This window comes from Notolepis coatsorum, assembly GCF_963971535.1.
Source record: "Notolepis coatsorum genome assembly, chromosome: 1".
In the NCBI taxonomy this organism is placed as follows: Eukaryota; Metazoa; Chordata; class Actinopteri; order Aulopiformes; family Paralepididae; genus Notolepis; species Notolepis coatsorum.
Genome location: NC_140165.1, coordinates 60,426,748 through 60,446,308, shown reverse-complemented (window position 1 = coordinate 60,446,308; position 19,561 = coordinate 60,426,748). Strand labels below are relative to the sequence as shown.

At 45.1% G+C, this 19,561-nt stretch overlaps 2 protein-coding genes across 2 annotated transcripts in view; both read right to left on the bottom strand.

Annotated features, from left to right (window-relative positions):
- Window positions 1–5,402, bottom strand: part of zdbf2 (zinc finger, DBF-type containing 2) — a gene marked incomplete at its 3' end in the record, with an annotated part of 68,493 nt that extends 63,091 nt beyond the window's left edge. The window contains exons 1-3 of the mRNA XM_084322070.1: window positions 5,360–5,402; window positions 873–930; window positions 58–103 (exon numbers count right to left, since the gene is read on the bottom strand). Of these exons, the coding sequence (XP_084178196.1) occupies window positions 58–103; window positions 873–909 (83 nt within the window). The 5' untranslated portion in view covers window positions 910–930; window positions 5,360–5,402. The remainder of the gene's footprint in view (window positions 1–57; window positions 104–872; window positions 931–5,359) is intronic.
- A 2,000-nt stretch (window positions 5,403–7,402) lies between these two features.
- eef1b2 (eukaryotic translation elongation factor 1 beta 2) lies at window positions 7,403–19,477 on the bottom strand. The gene is made up of 7 exons (XM_084333044.1): window positions 19,343–19,477; window positions 17,081–17,203; window positions 16,068–16,209; window positions 15,479–15,545; window positions 15,036–15,161; window positions 8,711–8,778; window positions 7,403–7,845 (listed from the first exon to the last, which is right to left on the bottom strand). The coding sequence occupies exons 1-7, from the start codon at window positions 19,420–19,422 to the stop codon at window positions 7,759–7,761; spliced, it is 693 nt and encodes a 230-aa protein (XP_084189170.1). The 5' UTR covers window positions 19,423–19,477; the 3' UTR covers window positions 7,403–7,758.
- Between the last annotated feature and the right edge of the window lie 84 nt (window positions 19,478–19,561).

Sequence of the window (19,561 nt, the reverse complement as noted above, 5' to 3'; positions counted from 1 at the left end):
GAATGCAGCATCACCTCTCTTACCATCCACAAAGTGTGTGTGTGTATATGCACTCACTTGCTGGTCTTGTCCACCCTCTTCTGTGGGTGTCCCTCCTCTGCATCTAACACACACACACACAACACACAACACACAACACACACACACGTTTAAAATATGAAACAGAGTATTGAGAGTATATATCCATTAGACTGGACATGTCTCAATAAACTTGTTTTAATAATAAACAGGTCTTTCTGTGACGGATGCGTCTGTGCGCCGCACCTGCACATAGGTAAGTTGTTCCCGCACCCTAGTGTTCCCCCTTAGTTGGTTAATGTTTGTACACGTTTACATTCATGACGCACATACACTATTTCTATTTCACATAAAGACACACGACACATAGATTTGCGTACTGATATCATATCCATTCTTTTTTACTTGCATGTTTTAAGTTTGAGTGCACGCATCCCGTTCTCATGTGTGTTTGTTTGAGTCTGCAGCCACACTGTCCTCCGGGCAACCAGAGCAGCTGCGACTGGTCCAGACTAATGAGCCGGATGGGTGTGGTGGACTGAACCAAGTCGCGGGAGATGTCGGGGGGGGGGGTTCAATGTTGTTTGATTTAGTTTGGGCAAATAAAAACCACTGTGTCCTCCTCTTCTGGCTGCTTGGTCCCTTACAATCTCTTTATGAGAGCCCCCCCCCTGCACACACACACACAGGAGCATTGTGTTTTCTCATGTGACGTTCACAGTTCCATGGAAGAGGGGGTTTCCCCAGCCCCCCCCCCCACAACTCTGCTGACCTTTCAAACACGAGCACTTCTTTTTAGTCATTTATTTATTTTGTATTATACCAAGGGAGAAGCACCACACACATCTCCTCACCTTCAGCAGATGGGTCAGACTGGTCCTTACCAGGCATGGTAGTCCCTACATCTACACACTACCACACCACACACACACACACACACACACACACACACACACAGAGGGATGGGGGTTAAAGAAATCATATTAAATAATAATTGCTAGAACCACTCAATTTGAATACATGTAAATTGAGAAGTATTGGATCAGTTAAAGCAACACTTCAGCCATCAGAGTCAGACCAGCTGTTGTAAGTTGTTCTCTTAACTTTTGATGGAGCTAGGCTAGCTGATCCCTACCGCTTCTAGTCCTTGTGCTAAGCTAGGCTAGCTGATCCCTACCGCTTCTAGTCCTTGTGCTAAACTAGGCTAGCTGATCCCTACCGCTTCTAGTCCTTGTGCTAAGCTAGGCTAGCTGATCCCTACCGCTTCTAGTCCTTGTGCTAAGCTAGGCTAGCTGCTTCCTACTGCTTCCAGTCCTTATGCTAAGCTAGGCTAGCATGCATCTGGACCTCTCACTGGGGCCACTGGACACACAGAGATGAAGACTCTTGCTCAGCAAAGATGGGAAATGCTATCAAATCGTTTATTTAAACAGTATGGATATATTAGCTGTATTAAAATGAGACCATGGAACAACTAAACAGTATGAATATGACCTGTATTAAAATGAGACCATGGAACAACTAAACAGTATGAATATTACCTGTATTAAAATGAGACTATGGAACAACATAAACAGTATGAATATTACCTGTATTAAAATGAGACCATGGAACAACTAAACAGTATGAATATTACCTGTATTAAAATGAGACTATGGAACAACATAAACAGTATATTACCTGTATTAAAATGAGAATATGGAACAACTAAACAGTATGAATATTACCTGTATTAAAATGAGACTATGGAACAACATAAACAGTATGAATATTACCTGTATTAAAATGAGACCATGGAACAACTAAACAGTATGAATATTACCTGTATTAAAATGAGACCATGGAACAACATATCAATTAGGAATGATTTGGTCTCTCGCTCCTAGAGACGGCGTGTTCTCACGCCAGCACCCAGAGACATTTATCACCAGAGTTTGGACAGCAAGGTTTCAAAAAGAGTGTCTGTGTCTTTCCAACCTGACCAAACTCTGGTAATAAATGTCTCTGTGTCTTTCCAACCTGACCAAACTCTGGTAATAAATATCTCTGTTCACCTAACTCTATGGAGAAACCATGACACTCCCCTGACTAAAAGTATAATGGAGCTCTATGGCGAAACCATAACAGTTCTCTGCCTTAAAGTATAATGGAGCTCTGTGGAGAAACCATGACACTCCCCTGACTAAAAGTATAATGGAGCTCTGTGGAGAAACCATGACACTCCCCTGACTAAAAGTATAATGGAGCTCTATGGTGAAACCATGACACTCCCCTGACTAAAAGTATAATGGAGCTCTGTGGAAAAACCATGACACTCCCCTGACTAAAAGTATAATGGAGCTCTATGGAAAAACCATGACACTCCCCTGACTAAAAGTATAATGGAACTATATGGGGAAACCATGACAGTAAATCATAGATCCCTGTGTGTAGCCTACAGTATGTTGTGATAGCAGCAGTATTAAATCATATATGATCTGTATGTGTAGCTACAGTATGTTGTGATGATTAGCAGTGTTAAATCATATATGATCTCTGTGTGTAGTCTACACACTATGTTGTGATGATTAGCAGCAGTATTAAATCATAGATCTGTGTGTAGCTACAGTATGTTGTGATGATGAGCAGCAGTGTTAAATCATATATGATCTCTGTGTGTAGTCTACAGTATGCTGTGATGATGAGCAGCAGTATTAAATCATAGATCTGTGTGTAGCTACAGTATGTTGCGATGATGAGCAGCAGTATTAAGTCATATATGATCTCTGTGTGTAGCTACAGTATGTTGTGATGATGAGTAGCAGTATTAAGTCATATATGATCTCTGTGTGCAGGTGTCTGGTAGGAATTTGTATTTGTATTACGGTATGTTGAGAGTGAGAGAGAGAGTGAGAGAGAGAGATAATGGAGATATGTCTCACTGCTGCGTTTCCAGAGTTTTGCTCAGCACTGACTTATGATTGCAAATTATGTTAAGAATAAAAATAAACCTACACCTGTGGTAACCGCAAAAACAACTAATTTAGACCCGCCATCTAGTTGAGACTGGATTGTATTTGTCAAAACGTGTAGATATACCCGTCCCGGCCGGTAAAGGGACTCAGTGTTTAATTAAAATGTTACGGCATTACTTACATGTAGGGGGTGGAGTCAATTAAGTCTTGGTTCCGTTCGACCAATCACCTCCCCAGTGTTGACATGCCTGCTAGCTTTATCTTCCTCCCCAGTGTTGACATGCCTGCTAGCTTTATCTTCCTCCCCAATGTTGACATGCCTGCTAGCTTTAGCTTCCTCCAGTGTTGACATGCCTGCTAGCTTTATCTTACTCCAGTGTTGACATGCCTGCTAGCTTTAGCTTCCTCCAGTGTTGACATGCCTGCTAGCTTTAGCTTCCTCCCCAGTGTTGACATGCCTGCTAGCTTTATCTTCCTCGCCAGTGTTGACATGCCTGCTAGCTTTATCTTCCTCCCCAGTGTTGACATGCCTGCTAGCTTTAGCTTCCTCCAGTGTTGACATGCCTGCTAGCTTTATCTTACTCCAGTGTTGACATGCCTGCTAGCTTTATCTTCCTCCAGTGTTGACATGCCTGCTAGCTTTATCTTCCTCCAGTGTTGACATGCCTGCTAGCTTTATCTTCCTCCAGTGTTGACATGCCTGCTAGCTTTATCTTCCTCCCCAGTGTTGACATGCCTGCTAGCTTTATCTTCCTCCAGTGTTGACATGCCTGCTAGCTTTATCTTCCTCCCCAGTGTTGACATGCCTGCTAGCTTTATCTTCCTCCCCAGTGTTGACATGCCTGCTAGCTTTATCTTCCGCCAGTGTTGACATGCCTGCTAGCTTTATCTTCCTCCAGTGTTGACATGCCTGCTAGCTTTAGCTTCCTCCAGTGTTGACATGCCTGCTAGCTTTATCTTCCTCCCCAGTGTTGACATGCCTGCTAGCTTTATCTTCCTCCCCAGTGTTGACATGCCTGCTAGCTTTAGCTTCCTCCAGTGTTGACATGCCTGCTAGCTTTATCTTCCTCCAGTGTTGACATGCCTGCTATCTTTATCTTCCTCCCCAGTGTTGACATGCCTGCTAGCTTTATCTTCCTCCCCAGTGTTGACATGCCTGCTAGCTTTATCTTCCTCCAGTGTTGACATGCCTGCTAGCTTTAGCTTCCTCCAGTGTTGACATGCCTGCTAGCTTTAGCTTCCTCCAGTGTTGACATGCCTGCTAGCTTTAGCTTCCTCCAGTGTTGACATGCCTGCTAGCTTTATCTTCCTCCCCAGTGTTGACATGCCTGCTAGCTTTAGCTTCCTCCAGTGTTGACATGCCTGCTAGCTTTATCTTCCTCCCCAGTGTTGACATGCCTGCTAGCTTTATCTTCCTCCCCAGTGTTGACATGCCTGATAGCTTTTTTCCTCCCCAGTGTTGACATGCCTGCTAGCTTTAGCTTCCTCCCCAGTGTTGACATGCCTGCTAGCTTTAGCTTCCTCCATGGTTGACATGCCTGCTAGCTTTATCTTCCTCCAGTGTTGACATGCCTGCTAGCTTTATCTTCCTCCAGTGTTGACATGCCTGCTAGCTTTATCTTCCTCCAGTGTTGACATGCCTGCTAGCTTGTACCTGCTAGCTTTAGCTTCCTCCAGTATTTATTGACATGCTACCTGCTAGCTTTATCTTCCTCCAGTGTTGACATGCCTGCTAGCTTTATCTTCCTCCAGTGTTGACATGCCTGCTAGCTTGTACCCGCTAGCTTTAGCTCCCTCCAGTATTGACAGATGCTACCTGCCTGCTAGCTTTAGCTTCCTCCCCAGTGTTGACATGCCTGCTAGCTTTAGCTTCCTCCATGGTTGACATGCCTGCTAGCTTTATCTTCCTCCAGTGTTGACATGCCTGCTAGCTTTATCTTCCTCCAGTGTTGACATGCCTGCTAGCTTTATCTTCCTCCAGTGTTGACATGCCTGCTAGCTTGTACCTGCTAGCTTTAGCTTCCTCCAGTATTTATTTATTGACATGCTACCTGCTAGCTTTATCTTCCTCCAGTGTTGACATGCCTGCTAGCTTTATCTTCCTACAGTGTTGACATGCCTGCTAGCTTTATCTTCCTCCAGTGTTGACATGCCCGCTAGCTTGTACCTGCTAGCTGTAGCTTCCTCCAGTATTTATTGACATGCTACCTGCTAGCTTTACATGTGCTAGCTTGTACCCGCTAGCTTTAGCTCCCTCCAGTATTGACAGATGCTACCTGCCTGCTCCAGCTGTCAGGTCCAGCATGAATACTCCCTGCAGACCACGTGACGCCAACACTCAAGTCAAGCTTGGTTCAACACATAATTCCGCTCTACTTCTCACCTACCGGGTGTTTGCAGTTGTTGTCCCTCTTCCCGCGAGCTGCTGGAGCTGACGTAGTTACCGACTACCGGGCGCGTGCAGAGACACCGCCCACTAGACTTTGACCGGCGACGGCAGTGTCACACGAGGCTGCCAGGACTAGTTATTTGTTTTGCAGGGCAAGTTGTAATAACAAACATGTTCTGGGTATAATAAGTTGACCACGTACCTAAGTCACGTGACCAAATACACTCCACGCCACGGCATGAACAAAGTTAGAACTTTATATACAAAAAGGTAATGTCCCCGTGCACCCGTGCACGACCAAGGTACCCATGTACATGTCAAAATACTTCCCAAAGGTCAGTGAATACCACGATCACAACACCAGAGGGAGCTCCACAAATCATGTTAAACCCAGATTCGGCTCAAACAAGGGACTAAACACGTTTCGCAATTATGCCACATCAATGTGGAACGCCCTACCTAAAGCTGTAAAGGAATGTGAATCACTACCCACTTTCAAAAACACTCTCAAAAAACACCTACGGGAGACTGCAATTCGAAACTGGCCCCTGTAAATGTCCTAACACAACCCCCTCCAAATGTACAGTAAATTACCAAGTATGGTCTTGTCAATATTCCAATGTACAGTTTTGTTTGTACAGTTGTACAGTGTCCCCCACCCACCCCTCCTACCCAACCTCACCCCTCACCCACCCCTCCTACCCAACCTCCCCCCCCCCCCCCCCCACTGCCCACTCCTACCCAACCTCCCCCACCCACCCAACCACCTCCAATGTACAGTCCCCCCCACCTACCCAACCTCCTCCGATGTACAGTTTCTACGTCAAATGTATATACTTTTTCTTCTGGACTCTTTCTGTATCACAAACAGTACTGTATTTGCAAATCTGGTATGTCATAAATGTATAGATGTAGCAGTACTGTCTATCTGTATGTCATGTATGTCATATATGTTACGATGAATTGAAAATGGGGGACCCTGATGTAAACAAGACGAAAGTCTTTCTCTGGTCTGCATCCCCTTAACAATTGTATGTATTGAGCTGTACTGTACTGTGCCCATTCTGCAATCTGTTAATAAAGTTTTCAATCAATCAATAAATCAATCAATGGTACCAAAGCACCTCAAAGGCGCTTAAAACAAAATTACAAACATCACAAAACAAACTGGTCAGACTACTACTTGACCTTACGGTACCTTACCCCCAGAACCCACCTCACCCCTGCCCACTTTGACAACCTAGGATGGCTTAGAGCAGTGGCGGTTGGAATGCCCCACGGGCCCTGAGGCGAGATTGACAGCTCGCCCCCCCCCCCCCCCCCCCACCGATATTTATTGTATTATTAAAAAAAACATATCACAATACAATAATACGTCAAATGTATATACTCTTTTCTGGACTATTTTCTTTTCGTATCACAAACAGTACTGTATTTGCAAATCTGGTATGTCATGTATATGTAAAAAAGAAGCAGTGAAGCTAGACCAGCACTCTCAGGTTCAAGTATTTAATGGCAGCCTGAAACAAACATGTTTCGGAATTACATATTCCTTCGTCAGTGTTATAGCTTGCCATGTATAGATGTAGCACTACTGTCTATCTGTATGTCATTATGTTATGATGAATTGAAAATGGGGGACCCTGATGTAAACAAGACTAGTCTTTCTCTGGTCTGCATCCCCTTAATAATTGTATGTATTGAGCTGTACTGTATTGTACCCATTCTGTAATCTGTTAAATAAAGTTCTCATTCATTCATTCAGATGTGGCGCAAGGGGGAATGAAACTACCAAACCTGGCTATATTAGCAAGCTGTACATTGCCATTAATTAAGCATGTATTTGAGCACAGCAATTACACACAAACAGTCAATAACCAACATTATGGGACTGGGCTGATGTTGGGGTGCAGCCCGGCAAACTATAACCAACATTAGGCATCACATCAAATAAGCACCAAGAGACAGGACTTTCAACATCAAAGAAGCGCCAAGAGACAGCTAGGACTTTCAACATCAAAGAAGCACCAAGAGACAGGAGTTTCATTCTGAAGTGCTTTTATTTCATTTTTATTGCAACTCCAAGTGTGTCCGTTGTTCGGGGCCAGTGAGCGTCTGGTTGAAGCGGAGACATCCCACCTCGCTGCCCAGTAAGAGCCCTCGTTGCAACAGGAATGGAAGAGAACGACCAGTTGTTCAGACAAAAGTCTCATTTCAGGAGAATGTCAATTCCTTTCATACAACTTGGAAGAAAAGTAATTAAAGTCCAAACCACACGTGTTCAGCATTCTACTATAGGGCTTATTGAACGCTCGGTGCTCTTGGTACAACAACTGATCGCCCTTCCACCTCGTTGCCCAGTAAAGATCTCGCTGAAGGCAGCGGAAATAGTCCCGTTTAGATCTTGTTGAAGGCAGCGACATCCATGGACTGAATGTACTCCTCGAACTCGAGTATCTTCTCCTCCAAGATGTCTGTTCCCACCTGGAGAAGAGGATGATAGTACAGTTTAACGTCACGTTTCTCATGTACGCCATGCAGTTTGAGTCAGGAGGGAAAGCTGCGTTTTCATAACCCGAGTCCGAGAGGCTTGAAAGTGCTAGCATGACGTGTTGCTTACAAAGGACTGATTTTGTGGTTCCAAAACTCTTAGTCAGCCTCCCCGGGTAAATGGAAACATTTAGGCACCCACCTCCATTTTTTTTTTTTTTTTTTAATTGGTCTTTTCCCCCCTCCATTTTCCCCCGATTTTCTCCCATCCCAATGTTAGTCGTATGCCAATTCCCAATCCCCTTCCTAGTCGCTGCGCACTTACCCCCCACAGTCAGATCATCTGGGAGAGTGGAGGCTATCACGTGCTTCCTCCGACACACGTCCAGCCAATCAACCGCTTCTTTTCACCTGGCAGCGCGGATCCTCCCTGAGAGGGCGTAGCGTGTGGAAGGATCACACTATACCACTCAGGTCCTATCCGCGCTTAGCAGGCGCCCCGACCGAACTGTAGGAGTCGCTGTTTACAACGACCCGGACCCACCCCGCCAGCTTCTCCCACACTCTAATACAGCCAATTGTATTAGTGTGAACGGCCAGCCAAGCTGGTGACAACCCCGGAGCTGTGAGCTGGATTCGAACAGGCGAATCCAGCTCACAGCTCCGGGGTTGGTGACGAACGCAATCTCCGCTACGCCACCTAACCGCCCCGCCCACCTCCATTTTACAGAACTTTGAAAATAGTCAATTCATTAGTGTAGTTAGGAAAGAAAAGAGTTGCCCATTCTGTATTTGTTTCTACTCTTGGTTTTCCCAGTCAAACAGTGGTAGAACAGTACAGTAGTGAACAGAGCCTGACCTTGTTGTCCTCCACCACACAGCCGATCTGCAGCTTCCTGATGCCATAACCCACAGGAACCAGCTTAGCTACAGGCAGAGGAGAGAAAGATAAGTTTTTTTTTTTGATCAAATTTTTTTTATTATTAATTACATGAAACAGGACAACACAATAACCACAGTAACAAAAAACATAACTTCACAGGAGAATAACAACAATAATACAGAATAATAAATTATAAGACAAAAAGAAAAAGAAACAGCGTCCAACCTATCAAATATAGGTGGCTACTTCAATAACAAAAAGGGGTCTTCAAGACATGGCAACCTTTCCCCACCTTTACAAAGTGGAGTGACTTAAAAGATTGTTTATGAGAGTGTTGTCGCAGATTTACTGTAGATAGCCTAGGTCCCTTACACATGTTCAAGACTGCCAAACTCGCAGACGGTAAAGTGTAAGAAGAAAGAAATTCCTCTTCCAAGTTGGTTGACAGGTCAATCAGTCTGCCAATATTAGTCCCTTGGGGAGATGGCATGTGAATTGACATATAGCGCAGAATAGCTAAATACCAACCCCCCCTAAAATCCCCCCAGCCAAAGTTAAGAAGGACAAGACAAAAACCAAGACAGACAAGACATTTCCTCCTCCCCCTCCCCAGAGACCGCCGGACCCCCCCGATCAAGCGCCCCAACCCCGCTCAGCCGCACACGGCGGTCTTTACCTTCTCAGCTGCTGCGAACCACAGGTCAATGCCAGCCTGCCCTACCCCAATCACCCGAGCCGTGGATATCTCAAGATAAATCACATCCAATAGAGTTAGGGACCAGTTGATCATTGTCAGCTTCTCAGGCTCCTTCCATCTCATTGCTATAAGCTTCTTCGCTGCTGTGACGCCCGCTAGGACAACCCTTTTCAGTTGTACGGACGCGGGTAGTGTCGTTATATCGTTCAGGAGTAGCGTAACAGCTGTGAATGGGATAGTTAAGCCACACAGATCTGAAAGTTTGTCCGTTATTGACCTCCAGAAACGGGCCACTGGTGGGCAATCCCAATACATATGCATATAAGTGCCAGTGGCCTTTTGAGAGCACAAAGTGCACAGAGAGTCGGTTATCAGTCCCATAGCAAATAGCTTCCTAGGTGTAAGATAGGTCCTATGAATATAATTAAAATTAATTTGCTGGTGATTGGGGTTGCGGGAAGATAATGCCACATTTGCCCAAACATCATCCCAGTCAAACTCGGGGTCCAACTCCGGGATATCCACACGCCAGATTGTATCCAATGATAAATTTTTATACGTGGATTGAATTAAGAGCGTATAAAAGTCTGAGACAAACCCTCTGGATGTCGTTCTGTCCACTATGAGCCTGAGGAAGGGGTGTGGTTGCAAAGCTTGAGCCCACGGTACGCCATGCGCCCTCAGTGCTGACCTTAGTTGAAGGTAAAGAAAGAAGGACTCGCCGGGAAGATCATAAAATTCTCTTAAGTCCTGAAACGCACGGAGGCCGTTCTTATCATAAATATCCTCCAGAGTATGCACTCCCCTCCTTTGCCATTGAGGAATATTAACCGGCTTGTGTCCAACAAGTAATTGCTGGTTATTAAAAATTGGAGAGTCCAGGTGCCAAGGGCCACGATACAGCCTCTACAGGGTCTAGCCAGCACATCAGAGGTCTCAGTGAAAAGGACCAGAAATAAAGTTTAAAATCAGGGATTGCGAGGCCCCCATCTTGTTTCCTACGTTGAGTAGTAGCCCTTTTGATTCTCGGGCGTTTGTTATTCCAGACAAACTTAGATACCATCGATTGTACCTTGCGCCAGTGGTCTATTGGAGGGGGCAGGGGGAGCATTGAGCTAATAAAATTTATCCTAGGCAGGATGTTCATTTTGATTATGGAAGCCCGGGCTTGTAAGGAGTTAGGAAGGGACGACCACCTGTCTAGATCCTGGCGTATTTTATCATAAGTACCCGTGAAGTTGTACTTAGTAGTTTGGTTCAGCGTGGGGAATATCTCTATGCCCAGGTATTTAAAATGTTCTACTATGGGGATATCAGCTGGTAGTCGTACCGCCTTGGCCAGTTCATTAAGAGGTAGGCAGGCTGATTTGTTCCAGTTAATCTTAAAACCTGACAATTTACCAAAGTCGTCGATTATCCTCAATAATTTTGTGGCCGACCGGGAGGGGTCGTCCATGAAAATCAGCAGGTCATCCGCATAGAGAGCAATTTTGTGTGGAGTATTGTTGACCATTATGGGGACGATGTCCTCCGATTGCCTAATAAATTGGGCCAAAGGTTCGAGGGAAAGCGCGAACAGTCCCGGGCTCAGAGGGCAACCCTGTCTAGAAGATCTGGAGACTGGAAAGAGTGTGGAACAGTTTTTGCCTGTCAGTATCATCGCAGACGGCGAGGCATACAGGACTTTAATCATATGAATAAAACTCTTTCCAAGACCCATGACCTCAAGTACCTTCCACAGGTATGACCACTCAAGTCTGTCAAACGCCTTCATGGCATCCAAAGACAGAACTGTGGATGGAGTTGTATTGTCTTTACTGTTATCGATTACATGCAACAGCCTCCTAAGATTATCTGCAGCCAGACGCCCCGGGATAAAACCAGTTTGATCGCAGTGTACCAATACAGACATAAATCTCTGCAGGCGACGGGCCAGCACCTTGGCAAACACCTTTAAATCGGCCCCGAGAAGACTCAAGGGTCTATAGCTACCACAATCATTGGGATCTTTGTCCTTTTTGAGAAGTAAAGAAATCAACGCCATATTGACATCTCTTGAGAACTCCCCTTGTTCGATAGCGTAATTGATCATATCGAGCATCAATGGACCCAGTTGGTCCCAGAAAGCTAAATACACTTCGGGTGGAATACCATCCCAGCCTGGCGCCTTACCCCTCTGCATTTCAACAATAGTCTCCCTCAATTCTACGAGAGTAATCGGTCTCCCCAGTTCCTTGGCCTCTTCCTCAGAAATGTGGGGTATCTCAAGCCCGCCAATGAACGATTCAAATCTAGAGTCATCCAGATTACCCTCTGAGCTATATAACTGTGAGTAAAACTCTTTAAAAGTGTCATTGATCTTTTTCGAATCAGTAGTGACTGCACCCTGGCTCGTCCTAATCGAGGGGATATCTGAGAAATGATCATTTGAGCGTATTTTCATTGCCAATAGATGGCTAGGTCTGGAGCCGTGAAAATAGTAATTTTGTCTTGTCCTATGTATTAAGAACTCAGACTGTTGTTTAAGTATGGAGTTTATTTCTTTTTTGACTATCTTACGTTGTGTGTTTAGTCGTTCATTATAGTCAGTTTGCAAGGATGCGTATAGGTCCGCATATAATGATTCCAGTCCTTCTAGCTTTTTTGACCGGGATTTTCGCAAATTGGAGGCAAATAGTGTGACATGACCCCTGATGAATCCTTTCAATGCGTTCCACAGGACCCTAGGGTCTTCTACCGTGCCAACGTTGATCTGCAAAAATTCAGCTAGTTTACTCCTGAACTCAGAACAGAAGTCATCGTTCTTTAGCAAGGTCGAATTAAAACGCCATCTGGGGGCTCTTGCGGAGAGCCTGCCAAAGGTTGCCGTAAGGAAAATCCCCTTGTGGTCTGAGAGAGCCAAGGGAACCAATGAGACATCGAAACTATCAAACATATTAGGGGACGCGAATGCATAGTCAATTCGAGAGAAGCTTTTGTGTCTGGCTGACAGGTGAGAGTAATCTCTGAGGGTGGGGTTGCATAAGCGCCAGAGGTCTGTGAGCCCCGTGTCTTTGGCCCACATCCTGAGGGCCTCAGAGGCCCGTTTCTGGTCGCTCGTTTCAGAGGTCCCGGACCTATCCATCTCCGCATCCCAGCACGCATTAAAATCGCCACCCACAATGAGAGCGTATCCATTAAGTTCCAACATATTCTTCGTGATTGTATTATAGAACGCTGAATCAAATGTGTTAGGAGCATACAATGCTATTATAGCCATCTTCCTATGCAAGAATTCAACTTTTGCTATAGTAATCCTTCCCTCCGTGTCCGACCATACATCCAAGATTTTGATATCAAGGTTACGTCTTGTAACTATGACTACTCCTTTCGTCTTATCATCGGCTGAGGAGATAACGTGATATTGCCGATTTGCCAGTCTTGACACGTCACCTACCATTAAATGCGTCTCACTAAGGAGAGCAAGGTCAATATTTCTCCTCTTCAATAGCCAAAGGACACTGGCACGCTTGTGTGGGGCGTTAAGCCCTCCTGCGTTCCAAATTAAAATATTCAATTTAGCCATGGTCGAGCTTGTATAAGTGCGTAGAGAACATACCCGTGCAGCCAGGCTGAGTACAGAGGTGCCGATCCCGGCGGGCCCGGACGGTCAATCCCAGGAGTTCAGAGGAGGAACACTTACACATATATAAGACAACAGTACATAGAACACATAAAAATACCACCCCAGCTACAGCCCCCCCTCCTTCTACTCTAAACCCTAACCCACCCGTCCTACTATAAGTTCCTCTATACCCACTCTCCAATCCCCACCCTATGCCCCATCCACTGAGGATGGTCATCTTCCTATCACTTCCCACTAGAGACATGGATCGAGAGAAAGATAAGTTAAATACAATTTCAATTTGACATTAGTTTGTATATTTTTTTTTTAATTGTTTTTCTCCAGGCAGTCCAGCAGAGAGAGAGAGGAAGTATGGGAGATAGAGGGGGAAGACATTCGGCAAGGGTCACCGGGTCCGGGAGTCAAACCCGGGATGGCCGTGTTGCACCGCAGCGCTGTACGTGGTGCGCCACCCTGGCGCCTGCAATTTGACATTAATGAACATAGCTGTAAATATACCTTCATCTTTACTCAGGCCAGATGATAAAATAGGCTTCGTAAAAAGTAGTTAAGACCCCTGCTGGCCTGGGATCAGATCCCACCAGAACTTTCTCGTATCTACTCCTGCGTCTCCCTCTCAGCCTTCCTACTGTCTCAATAAAGAACCTTCTTCTACCATCTCAACTTGCAGTAAGTTCGGCAAGTTGAGAATACTAATCATGAGAATACTATGAATTTAAGTGTAGCGTCTGTAAACAGTAGATTTCCTTCAGTCAATGGAGCAGTCAGATTACAAGAAGTTGTCCATCAGGGTTCAGCCGAAAGATGGTGTAAGGAATCATCATATTATGCTCCATTGTGTGTACAGGGTCCTGGGAAAATTAAAATGGGTCCTGTGGAAGCATCATATGACGCCAATGTCATGTGCATACCAGTGTACCCATGTCGTACACTGTTCCCAGATCAGTGTTGTGTTGGCAGGGAGCGAAATTAACTTTTTGACTCACCGGCCAGTGGTGGGTAGATGGGAAGAATCTACCCGCCAAGCATATTTCTTACCCGCCAACTTTTTTTTTTATACATTTCTTTTTTTATTATTATTTTATATATATATTTTTTTTTTAATAAAATATATTATATAATCATACTTGTGGTTGTGTTATCTGCGAGACATCGCCACCTCGCTGTCTGCAAACAGCTCCACTGTCTGTGTGTATACTCGAGTGGCCTCCAGCTCCAGCAAGGATTCTCCGGCGCTGCACCTGGACCCTAGTCAGCAGCCCTCACTCATGCGATGTAAACCAGGGACTCGAATACGCATGTTGTTGTTATGTTGTAGGACATTGATGCCAAGAGCTATCTGTAGCTACTGCTGGATGGCGTTGGGACAACGCCTCAGTGAACTATTGAGTTTACTGCGACATTTCGTAGTGACTAGTTACCTAGCCAATGGAGGTATTATGCACTGGACTATTGCTGGAGGATTTGTTGATGTCGGGAGCTATCCGTAGCTAGCCGGCTGGATAACGTTACACAATGCCTCGTGTATTAAACTAAGTGAATAGTTGACTGGGTCATTTTGTAACGGTAGCTAACGTTATCTCACGAAGGTCCCACACTGACTAGACTAACGTCACGGTGAGGCAATAGCCTCTGTTTACATGCAGGCATACAGGGGTAGGAGCAGCAGTGCTAAGTGCTAACTAACGTCACGGTGACTCGGAGGCAATAGCCTCTGTTTACATGCAGCATACAGAAACAGGTGGGGAGGGGGTAGCAGCAGCAGTGCGCGCTTCATGTCTGCTGAGACAGCGAGTGAGAACTCCGCTAAAGAATTTGATCATGATTTTCGGTTTTCACATGACTATTTGATTGAGCGCCACACGGCGCTCAGACGTCTCAGTGGGAGGCGCCAAACGTAAAAACTGAGCGCAAATGGCGGGTGGCGCTCTCTAATTTCGGTCCCTGTGTGTTGGTGTGTAGCAAGCATTGGTACATACACTGTCCCCAGAGCAGGCCGTCCATCACGATGCTGCGGACACACTCAGTCAGCTTCTCCATGTCTGTCTCGTCGTCCCATGGTTTCACATCCAATAGGATGGACGACTTGGCGATCAGGGCGGGCTCTGGAGGAGGCAGAGTCAAGAGACGTTAGTTAAAAGTGCAACATAAAAGTAACTTCCTAATCTAAGACCTAAAATTCTGATGATTAAATAAAAGGCTTTTTTAGACCCTGCGGGAACCCAAGCTGTGCGACCAATATTAAACATTCATGTAATACAATAACCTAAATATATATAGCTTTGGCTCGTACACAGATAAATCATAACATTCCCATAAATCATATCCTTCTATTTGAAATAATAATAACCAAAACACTCATATGGCCTTTACACAAGCAGTTACGTACAGATACAGTTCCTGACGAAACAGATGTACGTACTTTTTGACTTCTTGGCATTGTACTCTGCCAAACGCTCCTCCTTCAGCCTGGCTGCCTCTGCGCTCTCCTGGAAGAACAGGACAAGTGCGTTAACCCTTTCACTGAGACAATACAGAAGGTCCTTTCACTGCCACATGACAGGGTTAACCTTCTGTAGTGTGGTAGTGAAAGGGTTAATGCCTCATAGTGGATCACTGGACCCCAGGAAGTGAAAACAATGTGTTCTTTGTGAAGATGTATAATATATAAAAAAGGAAACAAGTTTTTGGCACATGGTGATCAATAGATGGAACTAGCAAGAGATGAAGGAAGGAAAACGCATGTTTCTTTTCATGGAATCTTTAAAAGATAGACTAATGCCGTCAAACAGCATGCTCTAGGCTTAAGAGCCCTGCTTGGTACTGCATAGTTTACATTTTGATGTCATCGTTTGACATAACAGATTCTACCTTCATCGGCTGGCAGTGTTTACTGTGTCAATTACTAAAGCTGCGTCGCCATCTTTGTTGTAGTCCAAACATTATCGCAATCAATCATCTCACGCCCCGCCCACTTTTCTTAAAACAGTCATCCTCAACAGGCCAGTCACCTCCTCGTCTTCAGAGCCGAACAGGTCGATGTCATCGTCCTCATCCTCGTCCTCATCCTTGGCGTTACTCGCACCAACAGAGGTGCTGTCGGCCACGCCCGGTGGACCGTACTGACCAAGAGGCTTCTTCACTCCTGGAAGACTGGGGTTAAAGAGGAGCGAGGAGTAGATAGAAGAGGGGTGAAGATGTGGAGGAGGCAGGAGAGAGCAGGGATGGTTTAAGATGTGGAGGCAGGAGAGAGCAGGGATGGTTTAAGATGTGGAGTGGGCAGGAGAGAGAAGGGAGGGTTGAAGATGTGGGGGAGGCAGGAGAGAGAAGGGAGGGTTGAAGATGTGGGGGAGGCAGTAGAGAGAAGAGGGTTGGAGAGAAAGAGACAAGTCAGTCAAACAACCAAATACTAATTCTAAAACATCAGTTTCCTGTGTGTCCTGGTTAGTCAGAAATAATAAGTGTGCATCAGGCGCTCAGGCGAAAGATGGTGTTATATCATCACGCAAACCAGGACCAGCAGGTTCTTCTAATCTAGATGGTGAAACTCGCCTTTGATAACTCAGTACTCAAACAGCTGGAGGAGTTCCCTCTGGAACAGTCTTCCACAGCAGTGACCCGACATGACACATATCCTAATGGGAGAAATGCATCTTGATGGTTGTCACACTAGGGTGCTATAGATAACATTCAGCCACTAGATGAAATAAGGTGCATTCTATGTGTACATGGACGAATAATAATTTTGAACCAGCCACATAATTCTTTTATATATATAATTTATCCTTCCCTTCATTGTTAGTCTTTATCGAGACAGAAGGCTGAGAAGGGGATCTGATCTCAGGCCAGCAGGGATACATGTAACACATGTGCCAAAGGTAGAGGTCTGAACCATTACACCATTTCTGGGTACAAGTAGTCATGGTATTTCAGGTCACGCGTATGAAAGCTGTTCCCGTAAGAACGGTCACCCAGCGTTTAGCCAGGCTCACTGGGCCAGACTAGCGGGTAGCCAGGTGCTCACCTGTTCTTGTCCTTCTGGTATGACCCGATGTGGTTGTACCAGCGCAGCGCGTGGCACAGGTCTGTCGAGGGGGCAGAGGAGATGGAGTCGAATACGGCTACGTCAGCCTGAGAGGGCACATACCTGGAGGGGGAAACACAACACACAAGAGTATGAGTGGAGGACGTAATATACAGTATAGAAGTTCAGAAGAAGTCCCTTGCTGGGTAACAGCTTCAGCCGAGATGACAAAGAACCTTCTCTCCTACTCCCCCTCAGCCTTCCTACCGTCTCAACTCGCAGCATTCTGCAGACATTGGTTGGCAATATTCATCATGAGAATACTCGAAGTGTAGCATCCACTCAAATGTAAACGAGATTTCCTTCAGGCAATGGAGCAGTCAGATTACAAGAGGTTGTCCATCAGGGTTCAGCCGAAAGATGGTGTAAGGAATCATCATATTATGCTCCATTGTGTGTACATGCGCAGACAAGTGTACGTACAGGGTCTTCAAAGCTCCTGGTGGGGGTGGACCTACAGGCAGGTGAGGGAGGGCTGAGGGTTAAGGTATATATAGATATGGCATAATAATGTGATAACAGAGGGCACAGGCATCATTTAATGATTAGCTGTAATTCAATTACAATCAAGTTTTTGCCTACCAAGATGTATTGACAAAGGGTGTCCAGTGTCGTTTGAAGATACCAAGACTATGAACGAGTCATTTTTATTCTACTAAAGTAGAACTGATGTACATGTCAAAATACTTCCCAAAGGTCAGTGAATACCACAACCACTACACCAGAGGAAGCTCAACAAATCATGTTAAACCCAGATTCGGCTCAAACAAGGGACTAAACACGTTTCGCAATTATGCCACAACAATGTGGAACGCCCTACCCAAAGCTGTAAAGGAATGTGAATCCCTGCCCACATTCAAAACCGCTCTTAAAGAGCACCTACGGGAGGCTGCAATTCGAAACTGGCCACCGTAAATGCCCAAAACCCCAACCACCTCCTAATACAGTCTCCTCCCCACCGCATGTATATTTCCCTCCCACCCCCTCCTAATGTACAGTCCCCTCCCCATCATATGTATATACCGTCAGGATCTAGGGGTAACAGTACTGTATATTTGAATACCGCTTATATCACAAATGTATCAGTACTAAATACCTATATGTCCCTATGCCATAAATGTCATGTATGTTGTGTATGTCATAAATGTCTATATGAAATGAAAATGGGGGACCCTGATGGAAACAAGACAAACGTCTTTCTCAGGTCTGCATCCCCTTAACAATTGTATGTATTGAGCCGTACTGTATTGTACCCATTCTGCAATCTGTTAAATAAAGTTCTCATTCATCACTTTAATTCCTCCATGTTATCAGCTTTACCAAGACCGCCGAAGCGCATGCTTGTGTAATGTCAATGATAACGATTTAAACTGTTACAAATTGATGGAAATGTTGTGAATTATATCGACGAATCAAAAAAACATAAGAGGTTTCAAAAAAAATTTAGTTTCTTCTAACGTGCATTTTGCACCATTTCTTCGGTCTCTCCAGGGGACACGGCAACATAAATGCTGCTGCAAACTACTGAAGCAAGACATGTTCAGTTCTGGACTTGTCTACAGTTATATTGCCAACAGGATTGTCTACATTCCATTCATTACACATTTAATTTCAACAAGTTCCAAGTGCAACTACATATGAACCATAATAAATGATAATCATACACTAATTGGAAAGCCCTAGTTGTTAACTTCAAAATGGTACCAAATATGAGGTACTTTGAAATACCCAGTAACTAATAAACTATCAAACCAATGCAATATCATGTTCATGGATTTCTTAAAAAAATACAGATGACCCAGAAGAGTTAAAAACAGCATTATTAATAAGCAGCCATGTTTATCCGAAGGTTAGCCCCTTTCTTCCACCGCCTCCTTCAAGAACGGTAGCTACTAGCTAGGCTACATTTAGCTTAGCATGCGAGCTAACGAGCCACGCCAGGTCCAAGGAAACTATAACAGGAGGAAGGGTCGTCACGTCAGAACACCAACGTTCTATGCTCCGCTCGGTGCCAGTTCTAAACCTGTATTAAGAAATCTCGCGAGACCGTTGATCCCATTCACTAGACGGAGACGTAATGACCCTTTCCTTCTTTTTATTATGTTCCTTGACACTAGCTTCCCAACCGCTGTTGCTCTCTGTCGCGATTATAATTATTAATAACGTTATTAAATGACTAGTGATTGAAGCCGTACAACCAACCCCTCGATGTAGCTCTTATCGGCCAGGAAGTCGTTGAGGACTTTGAGTCCTGAAGGTGTTTTTAAGTCGCCGAAGCCCATCTTTCTTGTTGTTTCTCTGCAGCAGGAGAACCTCGTGAGAGACGTCGTGGAGCCGCGGAGGAGAGAAGGAAGGAGGCGAGGCCGCGCGGAGGGATTTATACCGGAGGACAGACTCCTCCTCTTCTCTCCCCCTCTCCCT